The following is a 21032-nucleotide window of genomic DNA, read 5'->3' as shown; positions in this document are numbered from 1 at the left end:
ATTATAATAAAATTTCATTATTTACTTTCATAGGATAATGTTCCATAGAATTTTATAAATTTTATAAATTATGATCCCCAGTTACCCTCAATTCATGCTGAAAAAAAGGAATACAAAAAATGGTCAATGTTTTCAATTAGTTAGCATTTAATTCCATGTACTCCTGGTAATAAATAGTACATTATATATAATTTTCATATAGTAATTTTTCCTAAGCAGCCATGTACTTGGCAAACATAAATCCAGGCTAGCAATCTGAAATGTATCTTCAGTGTATATTTTACTGCAAATACAACTGGGTGAGCAATACTAATGATTTAGCTATCACTTTCAATGATAGTTGAAGTAGAGTTCAAACACATCAGTTCAACAGAGACTGGAGAAAACCGTATATTAATTTTTTACTTTTAACTTTTTCTCATTTTTATTTTTATGTAAAACTCAGGTGTTTTATCCAAAATATAGTATGCATAAGAAATTGGGCTCAATGAATATAGAGTCATCATAATTACATTATTTTTTTGTATGCTTGAATGAAACCTGATAGCTTGTCTACTCCATGAAAATGAATGACAATTCATGGGAGGTGACACAAAAGGGGCAAACTGCTACTTACCAGAATATTTTCTTTAAATATATGTTATAAATAGCTGCCTACCATTACTTACCCAATAGAAATATCAGACTACAAAAAAAGACTCCATTCAATTCCATTTAATTCCACATCTTAGACAATATATTACCATTTCTCAAAAATTTTTCTCTAACTTGCTCACTTTCAGTGTTCTTTTTTATTAGAAAGAAACTTAATATAATTGAAAATAATGTCTGCATCAGAAAATAATTCAGGAAAGTCATTTCCAGTATGTCTAATTATTTCCTTCCACTTTCCTTGAAATAAAATCAGCCCAGGAAAGGAATATAAATGCAATAAATTACCAGTTAAAATAAATTACTCTTTTAAAGTAAAGAATCCCCTTACATTCCAAGTCTAGAGGCTGTGAAAGGGAAATTAAATTATTTGACACTTAACAGACACTTGAACTTATTCTAATAGTCACCTATCAAATTTTTTCTCTGTTCTTAATTTTGCCCTTTCCTGTGGGCATGTTTATTTGGATTTGAATTTCTACTTTCCAGAAAGATGTCAAAGCTCATTGTCAATTGTAAAAAAAAAAAAAAAAAAAAAAACCTCACAAAAGGTAATTTGTTCTTCCTGTGTATCTAGTTAAATATAGTCCTCAAATAACAATTTTATAATTTTATGCAATTTTATAAGAAGACCAGCTGTTAATGACCCAAAATGAGGAACACAAAGACTGGATTGGCAGGAAAGTTTTATTCCAGCTCTACCATTAATTAGTAATCTCACACATGCCATGGATGCCCTTCAGGTAGAAATAACCTCAATCTTCTTTAAAAAAAAAAAGCATTGTTAGACAGAAACTCCCCATGTTGCATTATATGTCTTAAATTCTAGTTATTCTCTTGTCTTGGGCCTAGATCTTGCTAGGTTTTGAAATTTATTTGTTTGAATTGGCTGGACAATATTACATTATTTTGACAACTAAACAGACACAGTGAGACCTAAGCTAAAATTCTAAAATGCTAAATTCCATACACCAGAGAGAGATCATTAATCATCATAAGTGACTATTTGACTTTGCTATAATTATAATGTGAAACTGAGCAGTAAAAACAATAGCTATTCTTTTAAATACTATGTTTCATGGAATGACTGAGCTAGTAGACTAAGTTTGAGAAGGTGATGAATAAGATTTGTATGCCTGCACTAAAAAGCTCAATTTCTTAATTCAATTTTAATACAATCTTAATCACATGCTTGAGAGATTATTCCACAGACATTTTAAGAAGATTACACATATTTAAGTGGCATAAACTGTAATTGATTGTTTAAGAAAAATACATGGTATATTTATTGATGAATGTAGGAAACCATCTCATCAAACAACAGGAAACTGGGCCTGGACTCCAGAAGTTATTTTGGCAATGACAGTAACAATCTCTCTTTGCCTTTGCCACCAAATTTTTCAGGACACTTTCTATTAAAAATGCTCCCACCAATTTGCCCTGCAAATAAATGAAAATTTGATTCTCTTCATTTGTGAACATCATGCAAACTGTCATGAAGACTGATCTTTATATCAACCTTCATCTTTACACTTCTCTGTTGTCCTCTCCTCAATAATAAAAAAAAAAAAAGATGAGAGGGTCCATAAATTAATATAGATTTGGGAAAAGAGGAATTCTGTTACCACATATTCTTTATGGCATTTGAAGTGTGTCCCCTGGAGCTAAAATATTGGTACCCTAGAAGCATGTAGAATCTTTACAGACTAAATGGTTGTGTCATTCTAAGGAACCCAGAGGAGACCCCCAAGAATAAATAACTACCATTGTTAGAACATTCTCTTTTTCAGATTTTCATCTCATACTTTTCTTGAAAAACTCTGTAGTACTTATTGTAGGATGATGGCTTCACTGTAAGAGGGGACGGGAGGAAGTGGGAGAAGGCCTTGCAGTATGGAAGGGGCTCAAACTAAGTGTAAGTTTGTGAACATTTACCACACTGATCCAGACTTTAAAGTTGATCTGACCTGCCACCATGTTGCCAGGAGGCATTCTGAGGTTAATATTTCAAAGGGTTTAGAGGCCAGATGGGATTTTATCTTCTCTATGTTTCTGGGCTAACTACTCAGATCTAGGGCCTGTGGGAGGAGTGTGTTTACCAAAAAAAAAAAAAAGAGTTGTAATAAATTGAATGAAAAATCAAAGGATGAATAAAATATGACCTGCTGCTAAAACGCATGAAAAATAAAAGAAAAAACATCCTCAAATAATCCTCAGTCCCTCTAGTTATAACTTTCATAAAACTGTAGTTTGCCTAATATACAACACTACATGAAGATTTTATAATAATTGAATGTTTTCACCTTAACATTCTGTAAAATTAAGCAAAAATGAGTGTTTTTTTATTAAGGTTTCATTGATATACAATCTTACAAAGGTTTCATATGAAAAATATTGTAGTTACTACATTCCCTATATTATCCAGTCGCCCCAACACCCCATTTCAGTCACTGTCCATCAGTGTAGTAAGAGTCTACAGAGTCACTACTTGTCTTCTCTGTGCTATACTGCCTTCCCCGTGAGACACCTGCATTATGTGTGCTAATCATAATGTCTCTTAATCCCCTTCTCTCTCCCTCCCCACCCACCCTCCCCAACCCCTTCTCTTTGATAACCGCTAGACCCTTCTTGGAGTCTGTGAGTCTGCTACTGTTTTCTTCCTTCAGTTTTGCTCTGTTGTTATACTTCACAGACGAGTGAAATCATTTGGTACTTGTCTTTCTCCACCTGGCTTATTTCACTGAGCATAATACCCTCTAGCTCCCTCCATACTGTTGCAAATGGTAGGATTTGTTTTTTTCTTATGGCTCAATAGTATTCCATTCTCTTCTTCATCCATTCATCTACTGATGGACACTTAGGTTGCTTCCATTTCTTGGCTATTGTAAATAGTGCTGCGATAAACAGGGGTGCATATGTCTTTTTGAATTAGGGATCTTGTTTTCTTTGCGTAAATTACTAACAGTGTAATTCCTGGGTCAAGTGGCATTTCTATTTTAGTTATTTGAGGAACCTCCACACTGCTTTCCCCAATGATTGAACTAATTTACATTGCCACCAACAGTATAGGACAGTTCCCCTTTCTCCACATCCTTGCTAGCATTTCTTGTTCCTTGTATCTTGAATGTTGGTCATCGTAACTGGTGTGAGGTGATATCTCATTGTGGTTTTAATTTGTATTTCTGATAATTAGCAATGTGGAGCATCTTTTCATGTGCCTGTTGGCCCTCTGAATTTCTTCTTTGGAGAAATGTCTGTTTGTATCCTCTGCCCATTTTATAATTGGGTTGTTTGCTCTTTGGGTATTGAGGTGTGTGAGTTCTTTATATATTTTGGATGTTAACCCCTTATCAGATATGTTGTTTATGAATATATACTGTAGGATGCCTTTTTATTCTCCTGATGGTGTCCTTTGCTGTACAGAAGCTTTATAGTTTGATGTAGTGCCATTTGTTCATTTTTGCTTTTGTTTCCCTTGCCTGAGGAGATGTGTTCAGGAAAAGTTGCTCTTGTTTATATTCAAGAGAAGTTTACCTATGTTTTCTTCTATGAGTTTCATCATTTCATGAATTACATTCAGATATTTGATCCAAGATTACTTTTGTAAATGGAGTTAGACAATAATCCAGTTTTCTTCTCTTTCATGCAGCTGTCCAGTTTTGCCAACACCGCAAAAATGAATATTATTAAAGTCCATTAATTATGATTGAAAAAAGTTGTACAGTGAATGGAGAATATTTAAAAATATAAATAACAGACACTGCTAGTTTAATCTCTACATCCGCACAGACAGAAAGGCACAAAAAAGTGTTGTAGATGGTAAGTAAACAAGGAGGCCTTGCAGGGTCTTCTACCTGGGGGTGGGCACAAGTCACTGCAACTGGAACCCACTCTTAACCCAGACCCTGTGTCAAGGGTCCCTGCTTCATGCAGCCCTGCCTCTCAATTACAGTCTACAACAATTTAGTCTGAAAGCCACACCACACCAGTTGTTAAACATATTGTAGGTCACAGCAGCTTTACATTTGCCTTACATTTGCCTAAATTGTTGAACCACTCATCTGACTTTTTTCACTATCACTCATTTCACATTCTTTGTTAGTCTTTTGTGTCTTTCTGTGTCTACATTCACTATGCAACTTTTTTCAATCATAATTAATGGACTGGATGGTTTCATACTTGAGAACCCAGAACTACAAAGAGCAGGTGTTTACATTACATTCACATGCTGGGCACCACAGTGAAGACAGAGCCCCAGGGTTGTGTCAGTACTTGTTTTGTATTTCACACTGTTTGTGTGCTTTATATAGGGGGGTCTACAAACCCTTCCTCCAGAAGGTGCAGTTCCTTAGGGACTGGGTCATGTTTCTATTCCAGGTTCCTCCATTCAATCTGTCCCACATATAAGCAGAAATTTCATTGGATTTCTGGCATTTGATAGCAAGAATATTTAGGACTTTTGTATGTTTTCCCCTAAGCTAAGAATTTCTATGAACACTGATCGAAGTTGTGTAGAAATCTTTGAACTTTCAAACAGCTGTCATATAGGTCATTTCACTTTTTTATTTGAAAGTTCAATTTGAACAGCCAAAGTGAAACAAATGAACTTTTCTTGAGAGGAATGCTAGTAGAAATGTTTCTGTTTAACACATGGAAAGCCATCAAACTGAGGCTTAATTACTTTACAATTTTCAACAGGTGGTTCTTAATGGAAAAGCAGTTATCACACATTTAATAAGAACAGGAGCTAAGTAGGTTGACTTGGATATTTGATTATTTAAGCATGTAATTGCATTTTTCAATATAATTAGCAATAAATTGAATGTGTAATTAATAGATGCATTTCTCCACATTAGTAATTATAATTCAGTGCAATACTTTAGATTAAGGGCATTATTTCTCAATTGATAGCAATATAATTTACTATCATTAAAGATGATTATTTATCTTTTTTCTGATGATCAAAATATATGTAATCAAAAGACATGTTTTAATAAACTGAGATGCCAAGTTAAGTGTAATTGTATTTTAATTAATTTAGACAAAATTTACGGACATAACTAATATTCAAATAGACTAACTTGAAAAATAAAAACCTGCTTACAATACTATTGAAAATTAACCCTAGAGGGGGATTAAAGATAGGGGCATGAGAGGTGAGACAGAAACCTCCTCCCAAAACCACATATAATATGAAAATATAACAAATACATAAAATCCTGAAAGACCAAGAGTTAAGAAGGCTGTGGCAGACTGTCTACACCTGGGGAAACCAGCAGAATTTAAGGAAAAGGGTAACATACCAAAGCCATGATCTAGCGGAACTCAAGCCCTCCCCCCACACCAGATCACTGGAGGGAGGAAGAGAAATGGAATGGGGTGGCAGTGGAGAGATGCTGAACATCCAGCCCTGGATATCTGCTCTGGGAGAATGAACCTACACTACATGGTGCTCTGGAGGTTAGTGGAGTTGGAAAGCTAAGACAGGCAGAATACTTGGGGATACTGAGATTCCAACCACTTGTGGAAAACAGGTACTCACAACTGGCCGCTCTGGGACAAAAGAAAGGCAGGCACTGTGAAAGACTTCCTAACAGCAATAGGGCTGCTAAAGGGATAAGGATTGCACATAGCTTGCTGTTTAGGAGAAAGGACAGGTGGATAAAATTGTCTAAGTGCACTCTGCCCAACAGGTTCAGAACTTCTAGGAGCTTCAGGCGCTCCATACCCCTGGCTGGCTCCACAGCTCTGAGGCCCCCCATCATGATATGCAGCCTGCTGTGCCTTCCTCTCGGCCTGTACCAGCTTGAAAAATGGCTGTCCCTACAACTGTACCAAGCCAGCCAGGGGGCAGCCCCACCTACAGCAGCTACAAGTGCAGAGCGTAGACACTTCTCCATGTGTACTCAGCCCACTGGCCCTGACAATAGAGACAAGCACTGCAGGTGGAAAGCAGGAAAGACCTCTTTCTTCCCAAAAGATATCAGCACCACTCCTGTGCAAGCCCCGCCAACACTTCAAGGGTTGAGCAGCTCCAGAGAGTAGAGCTTCTGGGCACTAGAGGATGCCACCTACAAATATGAAATGTCAAAGGAGCCTGGTTCAAACTAAAATCCAACAAACATCAGAAAGAGGGCCAAGTGAAACTGAACTCATCAATCTTCCTGAAAGAGATTTCAAAATAAGAATCATAAACATGCTCATAGAGATACAGAAAAATATTCAAGAGTTAAGGGAAAAATTCATGAGGGAGATAGACACCTTAAAAGATAGAGTAGCTGAAATGAAACAAACAATGGAGGGATTGAAAAGCAGATTAGATGAGGTAGAGGAGACAGTAAATGGAATACAAATTCAAGAACAGGAATACAAAGAAGCTGAGGCAGAGAGACAAAAAAGGATCTCTAGGAATAACAGAATATTAAGAGAATTGTGTGACCAATCCAAACAGATAAATATTCTCATTACATGGGTACCAGAAAAAGAACATAGCGAAAAAGGGATAGAAAGTGTCTTTGAAAAAGTCATTGCTGAAAAATCCCCCAATCTGTGGAAGGAGATAGTCTTTCAGGCCATGGAGATGCACAGATCTCCCAACACAGGGACCCAAGGAAGACAACACCAAGACATATAGTAATTAAAATCGTAAAGATCAAGGATAAATACAGAGTATTAAAAGCAGCCAGAGAGAAAAAAAGATCATATACAAAGGAAAACTCATCAGGGTATCATCAGGCTTCACAAAGGAAACCTTACAGGCTAGAAGGGAATGGCATGATATATTTAATTCAATGAAGAAGAAGGGCCTCAAACCAAGAATACTCTACCCAGCAAGATTATCATTTAAATTCGAAAAAGGGATTTAACAATTTCCAGATAAGCAAGAGCTGAGAAAATTTACCTCCAACAAACCATCTCTATAGTGTATTTTAGAGGGACTGCTATAGATGGAAGTGTTTCTAAGCCTAAACAGCTATCACCAGAAGAAATAAAGCCATAGTAAAGAAAAAGAGACCAATTAATTACTAAGTAGATGCAAAATAAATCAGCTACCCCCAAAGTCAGTCAAGGGATCGACAAAGAGTACAGAATATGATACCTAATATATAAAGAATGGAGGAGGAAGAAAAAGAAGGGGAAAAAAAAGAACCTTTAGATTGTGTTCCTAATAGTATACTAAGTGAGCTAAATTAGACTGTTGGATAGTAAGAAAGTTACCCTTGAACCTTTTGTAACCAACCATGAATCTAAAGCCTGCAATGGCAATAAGTACATACCTATCGATAATAACCCTAAATGTAAATGGTCTGAATGTACCAATCAAAAGACATAGAGTCACTGAATGGATTAAAAAAAAATACCTGTCTATATGCTGCCTATAATAACTCACTTCAAACCCAAAGACAAACAGAGAATGAAAGTAAAGGGATGGAAAAAGATATTTCATGGAACCAAAAGGGAGAAAAAAGCAGGACTTGAAGTACTTGTATCAGACAAAATAGACTTCAAAACAAAGAAAGTAACAAGAGACAAAGAAGGACATTACATAATGATAAAGGGGTCAGTCCAACAAGAGGATATAACCATTATAAATATCTATGCACCCAACACAGGAGCACCTTCATATGGGAAACAAATAATAACAGAATTAAAGAGGGAAATAGAAAGCAATGCATTCATTTTAGGAGACTTCAACACACCACTCACTACAAAGGACAGATAAACCAAACAGAAAATAAGTAAGAAGACATAGGCACTGAATAACACATTAGAAAAGATGGACCTAATGGATATCTACAGAACACTCCACTCATAAGAAGCAGGATACACATTCTTCTCAAGTGCCCATGGAACATTTTCAAGAATAGCCCACATACTATGCCACAAAAAGAGCACCAGTAAATTAAAAACGATTGAAATTTTACCACCAGCTTCTCAGACCACAAAGGTATGAAACTAGAAACAAATTACATAAAGAAAACAAAAAAGTCACAAATACATGGAGGCTTAACAACATGCTCCGAAATAATCAATGGATCAATGACTAAATTAAAACAGAGATCAAGCAATATATGGAGATAAATGAAAATAACTCAACACTGCAATATCTGTGGGATGCAGCAAAGGTCATGCTAAGAGGGAAGTATACTGCAATACAGGCCTACCTCAGGAAAGAAAAACAATCCCATGTGAACAGTGTAAACTCACAATTAATGAAACTAGAAAAAGAAGAACAAATGAGGCCCAAAGTTAGTTGAAGATGGACATAATAAAGATTAGAGCATAAATAAATAAATCAAGAAGAACAAAACAATAGAATGAATGAAAGCAGGAGCTGGTTCTTTGAGAAAATAAACAAAAAAGATAAGCCCCTATCCAGACTTATCAAGAAAAAAAGAGACTGCCCACATAAACAGAGTCAGAAATGAGAGAGGAAAAACCACTATGGACACCACAGAAACACAAAGAATTATTAGAGAATACTATGAAAAATTATATGCTAACAAACCGGATAACCTAGAAGAAATGGGCAACTTTACAGAAAAATACAACTGTTCAAGGCTGACCATGAAGAAACAGAAAATCTGAACAGACCAATTACCACAAATGAAATTAAACTGGTAAACAAAAAACTACCTAAGAACAAAAGCCCTGGATCAGATGGCTTCATCACTGAATTTAATAAAACATTTAGTGAAGACCTAATACCCTTTCTCCTTAAAGTTTTCCGAAAAGTAGAAGAGAAGGGAATACTTGCAAACTCATTCTATGAGGCCAGCATCACTCTATTACAAAATTCAGAGAAAGACACCTCAAAAAAAGAAAATTACAGACCAATATACCTGAAGATCATAGATGCAAAAGTACTCAACAAAAATATTAGGAAACCAAATTCAAAAATAAATAAAAAATATCATCCATTATGATCAAGTAGGACTTATTCCAGGGATGCAAGGATGGTACAATATTGAAAAATCCATCAACATCATACATCACATCAACAAAAAGAAGGACAAAAACCTTATGATCATCTGCATAGATGTCAAAAAATCATTTGGCAATGTTCAACATCCATTCATGATAAAAATTCTCAACAAAATGGGTATAGAGAGCAAGTACCTCAATATAATAAAGGCTGTATATGACAAACCCACAGGCAACATCATGCTTATCAGCAAGAAGCTTAAAGCTTTTCCTCTAATATTGGGAACAAGACAAGGATGTCCACTCTCCCCACTATTATTCAACATAGTTCTGGAGGTCCTATCCATGGAAGTCAGACAACACAAAGAAATAAAAGGCATCCAGATTGGTAAGGAACAAGTTAAACAGTCACTGTTTACAGATGACATGATATTGTACATAAAAAACCCTAAAGAATCCACCCCGAAATTACTAGAACTAATAACTGAATTAAGCAATGTTGCAGGATACAAAATTAATACATAGAAATCTGTTGCATTCCTATATACTAATGATGAACTAGAAAAAGAGAAATCAAAAAACAATTCCATTCATAATTGCATCAAAAATAATAAAATACCTAGGAATAAACCTGACCAAGGAAATGAAATACGTATACCCTGAAAACTATAAGACACTCATGAGAGAAATTAAAGAAGATACCAATATATGGAAATACATCCCATGCTCATGGATAGGAAGAATTAATATTGTCAAAATGGCCATGCTGCCTAAAGCAAGCTACAGATTCAATGCAATCCCTATCAAAATACTGATAGCATTCTTCGATGAACCAGAGCAAATAGCTCTAAAATTCATATGGAAACATAAAATACGCTGAATACGCTGAATAGCCAAAGCAATCCTGAGAAGGAACAATAAAGCTGGAGTATCATGCTCCCTGAGTTCAATCTCTACTACAAAGCCACAGTAATCAAGACAGTTTAGTACTACCCCAAGAACAGACCCACAGACAAGTGGAACAGAATAGAGAGTCCAGATATTAACTCTAACATATATGGTCAGTTAATATACGATAAAGGAGCCATGGTCATACAATGGGGAAATGACAGCCTCTTCAGCAACTGCTGTTGGTAAAACTGGACAGCTACATGTAAGAGAATGAAACTGGATTACTGTCTAACTCAATACAGAAAAGTAAACACAAAATGGATCAAAGACCTGAATGAAAGTCATGAAACATAAAAGTCTTAGAAGAGAACATAGGCAAAACTCTCTTGAATATAAACATGAGCAACTTTTTCCTGAATGCTTCTCCTTGGACAAGGGAAACAAAAGCAAAAATGAACAAATGGGACTCCATCCAGCTAAAAATATTTTGTATAGCAAATGACAGCATCAGTAGAACAAAAATCCACCCTGCAATATGGGAGTATATACTTGTAAACAACTAATAAGACAAATGGTTAACACCCAAAATATATAAAGAACTCACAAACCTCAACACCCAAAAAGCAAACAACCAAATTAAAAAATGGGCAGAGGATATGAACAGAGAATTCTCTGAAGAAGAAATTCAGATGGCCAATAGGCACGTGAAAAGATGTTCCATATCGCTAATTAGCAGGGAAATGCAAATTAAAAGCACAATGAGATATCACCTCACACCAGTTAGGATGGCCAGCATAAAAAAGACTAGGAACCATCAATGCTGGTGAGGATACAGAGAAAGGGCAACCCTCCTACACTGCTGGTGGGAATGTAAATTAGTTCAATCATTGTGGAGAGCAATATGTAGTTTCCTCAAAAAACTAAAAATAGAAATACCATTTGACCTGGGAATTCCACTCCTAGAAACTTTATCAAAGAATACAACTTCTCAGATTCAAAAAGACATATGCACCCCTATGTTTATTGCAGCACTTTTTACAATAGCCAAGATATGGAAGCAACCTTAGTGTCCATCAGTAGATGAATGGATAAAGAAGAGGTGGTACATATACATAATGAAGTACTATTCAGCCATAAGAACAAAACAAATCCTACCATTTGCAGGAACATGGATGGAGCTAGAGGGTATTCTGCTAAGTGAAATAAGCCAGGTGGAGAAAGACAAGTACCAAATGATTTCCCACATTTGTGGAGTATAACAACAAAGCAAAACTGAAGGAACAAAACATCAGCAGACTCACAGACTCCAAGAAGGGACTAGCAGTTACCAAAGGGGAGGGATGGGCAAGTTGGGTGTGGATGGAGGGAGAAGGGGATTCAGGGGTATTATGATTAGTACACATGGTGTAGGGGGTGTCACAGGGAAGACAGAGTAGCACAGAGAAGACAAGTGGTGACTCTGTGGCATCTTACTACAGTGATGGACAGTGACTTCAATGGGGTATGGGAGGGACTTGATAATATGGATGAATGTAGTAGCCACAATGTTGTTCATGAGAAACCTTCATAATAGTGTGTATCAATGATACCTTAATAAAAAAAGAAATAAACCATAATGGTTTTTAGGGCTATATTATAAATTAATATACAAAACAGATTGTGAAGCATTTGAAACAACTACTGGTCACACTACAGTTACTATTTTTTAGAAATTTCAGTTAAAATTGAAACTCCTTTAAATTAAAAGAAATAAAAAACAAGATTTAGTATACTATAAAACTATTTTTTCTCCTAAATGATAATTTAAGTGTAAAATTAAACTATTCTTTATATATTTAATAAACTATTATTATTTTTCATGTATAAATGGTCCTATAATCAATACCTCTTCCCTATTAACATTATGTGATTGCAAATGCATTAAATAATAATCATGATTAATATATAATGGATATACTTGGGATTATCTTCTGGGTATAAAAATTCCCTCTTCAAGGGAGATGGGATTAAAGATGGTGGTGTGAGAGGAGAGACAGAAGCTTCCTCCTAAAACTGGATACAATTAGAAAAATTTAATTGGTGCAACTAATCCTGAGAGACAACAGGAAAGAGGACGGCATCAGACTGCACACACCTCGAGAAAAGATCAGACCGCAGGGAATGGGGTAACTACCAGATCTGTGGCTCCACAGGAACGGAGCCCCTCCCCCACCCCAGCTCACTGGCTGGAGGACGACAAAGGGAGCAGGGAGGGAGTGGAAGGCCTGGGACTGCTGAATACCGAGCTCCGGAGATCTGCTTGGGGAGCATAAACCTACATTTCAAGGTGCTTTCATGAGACTCTTATGACTACTGGGTTGGAAAGTTAATACAGGCAGAGGTCCTGGGGAGACTGGGATTCCGGCTGCTTGTGGAAAGCAGGGATCCATATCTGGCTGCTCTGGGACAAAAGCTTATACCTGTGTGACCAGCCCACTGGCTCAGGCAGTGGAGACAGGCACCGCAGCCGGGATGCGGGGAACAGCTCTTTCCTCCCGCTAGGCACCAATACCGCTCTCCTGTGACTCCTGACATTGCTTCAGGGGCTCAGCAGCTCCAGAATAGAGCTTCTGGACACTAGAGGGCGCCATATACAAACATGAAACGCCAAAGGAACCTTGTCCAGAGTAAAATTGTTAATACAACTCCTGAGAAAGATTTAAATGATATGAACCTCGTGACTCTTCCTGAAAGGAACTTCAAAATAAAAATCATCAACATCCTAATGCATGTATGGAAAGACATCCAAGAATTCAGGAATGAATTCAGGTCGGAGATCCAATCGTTAAAGAACACGATGGAGGGTATTAAAAGCAGGTTGGATATGGTGGAGGAGACAATAAATGAAATAGAAACTAGAGAAGAATACAAAGAAGCTGAGGCACAGAGAGAAAAAAGGATCTCTAAAAATGAAAGAATATTGAGAGAACTGTGTGACAAATCCAAGCAGAACAATATTCACATTATAGGGATACCAGAAGAAGAGAGAGAGAGAAAGGGATAGAAAATGTCTCTGAGGAGGTAGTTGCTGAAAACTTCCCCAATCTGGGGAAGGACATAGTCTGTCAGGCCATGGAGATCCACAGATCCCCCGACACAAGGGACCCAAGGAAGACAACAGCAAGACACATAGTAATTAAAATGGGAAAGATCAAGGACAAGGACAGACTGTTAAAAGCAGCCAGAGGCAGAAATAAGATCACATAAAAAGGACAGCCCATCAGACTAACATCAGACTTCTCAGCAGAAGCCTTACAGGCCAGAAGGGAGTGGCATGATGTATTACATGCCATGAAGCAGAAGGGCCTGGAATGAAGATTACTTTATCCAGAGAGATTATCATTTAAATTTGAAGGAGGGATTAAACATTTTTCAGATAAGCAAAAGCTGAGAGAGTTTACATCCCACAAACGATCTCTGCAGTCTATTTTGGAGGGACTGCTATAGATGGAAGTGTTCCTAGGGTTGGATAGCTGTCACCAGAGGTAGTAAGATCACGGTAGGGAGGGTGGAGCAGCTGATTGCGAGGCAAATGCAAAATTAAATTGACTATTCCCAAAGTCAATCCAGGGATAGACAAAAAGTACAGAATTTGATACCTAATATATAAAGAATGAAGGAGGAAGAAAAAGGAGGAGAAATAGAAAATAACCTTTAGATTGTGTTTGTAACAGCATACTAAGTGAGTTAAGTTAGACTCTTAGATAGTAAGGAAAGTAATCTGGAACCTTTGGTAACCACGAATCTAAAGCCTGAAATGGCAATAAGTACATACCTATCAATAATCACCCTAAATGTAAATGGACTGAATGCACCAGTCAAAAGACATAGAGTCACTGAATGGATAAAAAAACAAGACCCATCTGTATGCTGCTTACAAGAGACTCACCTCAAACCCAAAGACATGCACAGACTAAAAGTCAACGGATGGAGAAAGATATTTCATGCAAACAGTAGGGAGAAAAAAGCAGGTGTTGCAGTACTAGTATCAGACAAAATAGATTTCAAAATAAAGAAAGTAACAAGAAATAAAGAAGGACATTACATAATGATGAAGGGCTCAGTCCAACAAGAGGATATAAACATTATAAATATATATGCACCCAACACAGGAGCACCAGCATATGTGAAACAAATACTAACAGAACTAAAGGAGGAAATAGACTGAAATGCATTCATTTTAGAGGACTTCAACACACCATTCACTCCAAAGGACAGATCCACCAGACAGAAAATGAGTAAGGACACAAAGACACTGAACAACACACTAGAACAGATGGACCTAATAGACATCTAAAGAACTCTACACCCAAAATCAACAGGATACACATTCTTCTCAAGTGCACATGGAACATTCTCCAGAATAGACCACATACTAGGCCACAAAAAGAGCCTCAGTAAATTCCAAAAGATTGAAATCCTACCAACCAACTTTTCAGACCACAAAGGTATAAAACTAGAAATAAATTGTACCAAGAAAGCAAAAAGGCTCACAAACACATGGAGGCTTAACAACACACTTCTAAATAGTCAATGGATCAATGACCAAATTAAAATGGAGATCCAGCAATATGCGGAAATAAATGACAACAACACAAAGCCCCAACTTCTGTGGGACGCAGCAAAAGCAGTCTTAAGAGGAAAGTATATAGCGATCCAGGCACACTTGAAGAAGCAAGAACAATTCCAAATGAATAGTCTAACATCACAATTATCAAAACTGAAAAAAGAAGAACAAATGAGGCCTAAAGTCAGCAGAAGGAGGGCCATAATAAAAGATCAGAGAAGAAATAAAAAAAATTGAGAAGAATAAAACAATAGAAAAAAATCAATGAAACCAAGAACTGGTTCTTTGAGAAAATAAACAAAATAGATAAGCCTCTAGCCAGACTGATTAAGAGAAAAAGAGACTCAACACACATCAACAGAATCAGAAATGAGAAAGGAAACATCACGACGGACCCAACAGAAATACAAAGAATTATTAGAGACTACTATGAAAACCTATATGCTAACAAGCTGGAAAACCTAGGAGAAATGGACAACTTCTTAGAAAAATACAACCTTCCAAGACTGACTCAGAAAGAAACAGAAAATCTAAACAGACCAATTACAAGCAAAGAAATTGAAGCGGTAATCAAAAAACTACCCAAGAAAAAAAAACCCAGGCCAGATGGATTTACCTCAGAATTTTATCAGACATACAGAGAAGATATAATTCCCATTCTCCTTAAAGTGTTCCAAAAAATAGAAGAGGAGGGAATACTCCCAAACTCATTCTATGAAGCCAACATCACCCTAATACCAAAACCAGGCAAAGACCCCACCAAAAAAGAAAACTACAGACCAATATCCCTGATGACTGTAGATGCAAAAATACTCAATAAAATATTAGCAAACCGAATTCAAAAGTATATGCAAAAATACTCAATAAAATATTAGCAAACTGAATTCAAAAATATATCAAAAGGATCATACACCACGACCGAGTAGGATTCATCCCAGGGATGCAAGGATGGTTCAACATTCGAAAATCCATCAACATCATCCACCACATAAACAAAAAGAAAGACAAAAACCACATGATCATCTCCATAGATGCTGAAAAAGCATTTGACAAAATTAAACATCCATTCATGATAAAAACTCTCATCAAAATGGGAATAGAGGGCATGTACCTCAACATAATAAAGGCCATATATGATAAACCCACATCCAACATCATACTGAACAGCGAGAAGCTGAAAGCTTTTCCTCTGATATCAGGAACAAGACAGGGATGCCCACTCTCCCCACTGTTATTTAACATAGTACTGGAGGTCCTAGCTACAGCAATTAGACAAAACAAAGAAATACAAGGAATCCAGATTGGTAAAGAAGAAGTTAAACTGTCACTATTTGCAGATGACATTATGTTGTACATAAAAATCCCTAAAGACTCCACTCCAGAACTACTAGAACTGATATCGGAATACAGCAAAGTTGCAGGATACAAAATTAACACACAGCAATCTGTGGCTTTCCTATACATTAACAATGAGCCAATAGAAAGAGAAATCAGGAAAGCAATACCATACACAATTGCATCAAAAAGAATAAAATACCTAGGAATAAACCTAACCAAAGAAGTGAAAGACCTATAGCCTGAAAACTACAAGTCACTCTTAAGAGAAATTAAAGGGGACACTAACAAATGGAAACTCATCCCATGCTCTTGGCTAGGAAGAATTAATATTGTTAAAATGGCCATCCTGCCCAAAGCAATATACAGATTTGATGCAATCCCTATCAAATTACCAACAACATTCTTCAACGAACTGGAACAAATAGTTCAAAAATTCATATGGAAACACCAAACACCCCAAATAGCCAGAGCAATCCTGAGAAAGAAGAATAAAGTGGTGGGGATCTCACTCCCCAACTTCAAGCTCTACTATGAAGCCACAGTAATCCAGACAATTTGGTACTGGCACAAGAACAGAGCCACAGACCAGTGGAACAGATTAGAGACTCTAGACATTAACCCAAACATATATGGTCAATTAATATTCGATAAAGGAGCCATGGAAATACAATGGCGAAATGACAGTCTCTTCAATAGATGGTGCTGGCAAAACTGGACAGCTACATGTAAGAGAATGAAACTGGATCACTGTCTAACCCCATACACAAAAGTAAATTCAAAATGGATTAAAGATGTGAATGTAAGTCATGAAAACATTAAACTCTTAGAAAAAAACATAGGGAAAAATCTCTTGGACATAAACATGAGTGACTTCTTCATGAACATATCTCCCCGGGCAAGGAAAACAACAGCAAAAATGAACAAGTGGGACTATATCAAGCTGAAAAGCTTCTGTACAGCAAAGGACACCATCAATAGAACAAAAAGGTACCCTACAGTATGGGAGAACATATTTGTAAATGACAGATCCAATAAAGGCTTGACATCCAAAATATATAAAGAGCTCACACACCTCAACAAACAAAAAGCAAATAATCGAATTAAAAAATGGGCAGAGGAGTTGAACAGTTCTCCAAAGAAGAAATTCAGATGGCCAACAGACACATGAAAAGATGCTCCACATCGCTAGTCATCAGAGAAATGCAAATTAAAACCACAATGAGATATCACCTCACACCAGTAAGGATGGCTACCATCCAAAAGTCAAACAACAATAAATGTTGGTGAGGATGTGGAGAAAGGGGAACCCTCCTACACTGCTGGTGGGAATGTAAACTAGTTCAACCATTGTGGAAAGCAGTATGGAGGTTCCTCAAAATGCTCAAAATAGACTTACCATTTGACCCAGGAATTCCACTTCTAGGAATTTACCCTAAGGCTGCAGCACTCCAGTTTGAAAAAGACAGACGTACCGCTATGTTTATCACAGCACTATTTACAATAGCCAAGAAATGGAAGCAACTTAAGTGTCCATCAGTAGATGAATGGATAAGGAAGATGTGGTACATATACACAATGGAATATTATTCAGCCATAAGAAGAAAATAAATCCTACCATTTGCAACAACATGGATGGAGCTAGAGGGTATTATGCTCAGTGAAATAAGCCAAGCGGAGAAAGACAAATACCAAATGATTTCACTCATCTGTGGAGTATAAGAACAAAAGAAAAACTGAAGGAACAAAAAAGCAGCAGAATCACAGAACCCAAGAATGGACTAACAGTTACCAAAGGGAAAGAGACTGGGGAGAACGGGAGGGTAGGGAGGGAGAAGGTGGGGGAGAAGAAAGGGGGTATTATGATTAGCATGCATAATGTGGGGGGTGGTGGAAAGGGGAGGGCTGTGCAACACAGAGAAGACAAGTAGTGATTCTACAGCATCTTACTATGCTGATGGACAGTGACTATAATGGGGTTTGTGGGGGGGACTTGGGGTAGGGGAGAGCCTAGTAAACATAATGTTCTTCATGTAATTGTAGATTAATGATAACAAAATTTTAAAAAAATCCCTCTTCAGTTCAGCACATGGTAGTGTCTTTCTGGAAGGGGACAATGCCATAAAATTTCTCTAAATTGTCTATTTCTCTTTACCCACTCTCTCTCTCTCTCCTTTATCTTTTCCTCTCCTCTCTCTGTCTCTCTTCTTTGCTGGCTTTAAAGAAGCAAGCTGGATGGATTCCAGAACCACTAGAAAATTAATTCTACCAACAACCTGTGAGAGTTTAGAAGCTGCCCTTTCCTCAGTTGAGCCTCTGAGGAGAACCCAGCCTTGGCTGATTGTTTGACTAAAGACTTGACAGTCCTTAAGTATTGGACCATCTAGGTCATAACTGGACCTCTGATCCATGGGAAATGTGACCTAATAAACACGTGTAACTGATACAGATAGGGCCACAGTAAGGTTATGCATGCCTCCACATTTCTTATGGGATTGCCTCATGCAGCCGTTAGAAAATTTACCCACAACTTGTGTAACACTTTGCTTATTCTTGAGGATAAGCTCTTTGTTTAACAACTAGAGGGCAGAAATTGTTACTTACATTTATAGAGTCTTCCACTGCCTCCAACTTGCTTTTACTGGTTATTTCATTAAAGTGACAGCCCATGATGAAAGCACACACCACAGTTCTGTTCTCACCTTTTGGTTGCTGAGGATGATGACACAGTAGCGAGTGTGGATTTCAAAGGGGAGAAAGAAGAGCTCCAAGACTGAAGTTTCTTTCACTTTCAGATGAAGAGTATGTGCTGAGCAGAAGAACTCTCGGATGAAATTGGACATAATTGCTGCCAAAATATCAAGCAGAGCTTGTTTGCATATCACTTCCTAAGTGCTATTCAAATAAATAAGCTGTTTCAATTAGTGACTAAAGTTCTGGAATAAACACAAAAGATGTTCAGAGCATTAGCACACAAAATTAGAAGATACATACATCTGTTAAAGAAAGTATGGATGACCCAGTGTAAGCTTGATATAATAAAAAAAATGTGTAATTATGATCCTCTATTAAAGATTCCTTAATAAATAGTTCCTTTACAAAGGGAACTTAGTATTTAAACATAGGCTGTACATACATATACAAATAGCAAAGTGGTCATCCAAGAATCTTCAACAATTTTGTGGGCTATTAATGGTTTACATAACAGGCTGTAACATCATCTTCAACTGGAAATAGAATGTCTACACACACACACACACACACACACACACACACACTTTGTTGGTTTTAAAACCTGTCCACAAATTCTTCAACACTGCCTTGAATGTGCTGTTATGGGGGGACCAGTCTTAGTGACTTAATCCTAACAAATAGCATGCTAGAATGCAGCAAAAGTCAAGCAGTATGACTTCTGACACTAGATCAGAAACTTAAAACAACTTCTTCCTTATTGTCTCTCTTTCTTGGTTCACTTGCTTTTAGAACCAAGTTGCCATCCTGTGAAGAAGCCTGGGCCACAAGGAGAGACCACAGGTAAGTGTACAGGCCAAAAGGCATTAATCATCAGACACGTGAGTCAGGAAGCCTTTGGAGGGACTCAAGCCCCAGCCTCAACCTGAGTATAACTTCATGAGAGACCCTGAGTGAGTCACCTGGCTGAGGACATTAACTCCAGAACTGTGAGAAAGAAAATGATCATAATACCTTTTCATTGTCTAATGCCACTACATTGGGAGTTGTTTCTTCTGTAGCTATAGATAGCCAGAACATACCTATATCTATTTTCCTATCCATCATCCTATCCTTATTTTCTAAATCTATAGTTATTTCATAAAACAAAGTAAATCTGTGTTTTTCTTGTAGTTTTAAACATGGTGATACCTGTCACTTATATAGGTTTAAACAGCTCAGAATAAGCCAAAAGGCACATAAAGGTCATTTACCTAAATATATTCACTGTACAGATGAGGAAACTAACACTCTGCAGTGTAAGGAAAGATGTGGGTAGAGTCCTCTGAAGAGTCATGAACAGAAAAGGCTGAGACATGAAGCAAGCAAATGCTGTTGGAAAAACGGTACTGATAGACTTGAATGAAGTAGAGTTGCCACAAACCTTCAGTTTGTGAAAAATGCAGTATCTGCTAAGTGCAATAAAATGAAGCACAATAAAAGCAGGCACACTTGTAAAAGCTTTTAGTTGAGGTATACTCACAAGTTTTTAAGGCTTGTGGGGCATTGAAACAGCCCTCAGCAACATCATGTTCACAGCTACTCACAGCATCACTACCATAAAGAAACAGGAAAACAACATCAACAACACAAACAAAATTGAAAAACAATTCTCTTTCTCTATTACATCTTACAGATCATTAAAAATTATGGCTACCTACAATACACAAAATCACAAGTTCATTTCATATGTCATTTTCATGTTTATATTGTTCTGCAATTTTAAAAAATGCAAAAAGGAAACTATCATAAATATTTCCACCACTGTTTTTCAGGAGTTGTGGTAAAAACAATTCCTTTTTACTTTCAAATACTATAGAGATGTAAACATTTGATAATAAAAACCCAAATCCTGAGACTTTAAAGGAGGTGGCTTCAATTTAGGATTACAAAG

The 21032-nt window shown here is 36.9% G+C and overlaps 1 protein-coding gene across 1 annotated transcript in view; it reads right to left on the bottom strand.

The window, feature by feature from the left end:
- CFAP47 (cilia and flagella associated protein 47) overlaps positions 1–21032 on the bottom strand; it is a 489967-nt gene that overhangs the window by 210044 nt on the left and 258891 nt on the right. Inside the window, exons 42-43 of the mRNA XM_073227718.1 lie at positions 20622–20692; positions 19111–19256 (exon numbers count right to left, since the gene is read on the bottom strand). Coding sequence (XP_073083819.1) covers positions 19111–19256; positions 20622–20692 — 217 coding nt within the window. The remainder of the gene's footprint in view (positions 1–19110; positions 19257–20621; positions 20693–21032) is intronic.

This window comes from Manis javanica, chromosome X (genome assembly GCF_040802235.1).
Source record: "Manis javanica isolate MJ-LG chromosome X, MJ_LKY, whole genome shotgun sequence".
In the NCBI taxonomy this organism is placed as follows: Eukaryota; Metazoa; Chordata; class Mammalia; order Pholidota; family Manidae; genus Manis; species Manis javanica.
This window is presented reverse-complemented; position numbering and strand designations above follow the sequence as displayed.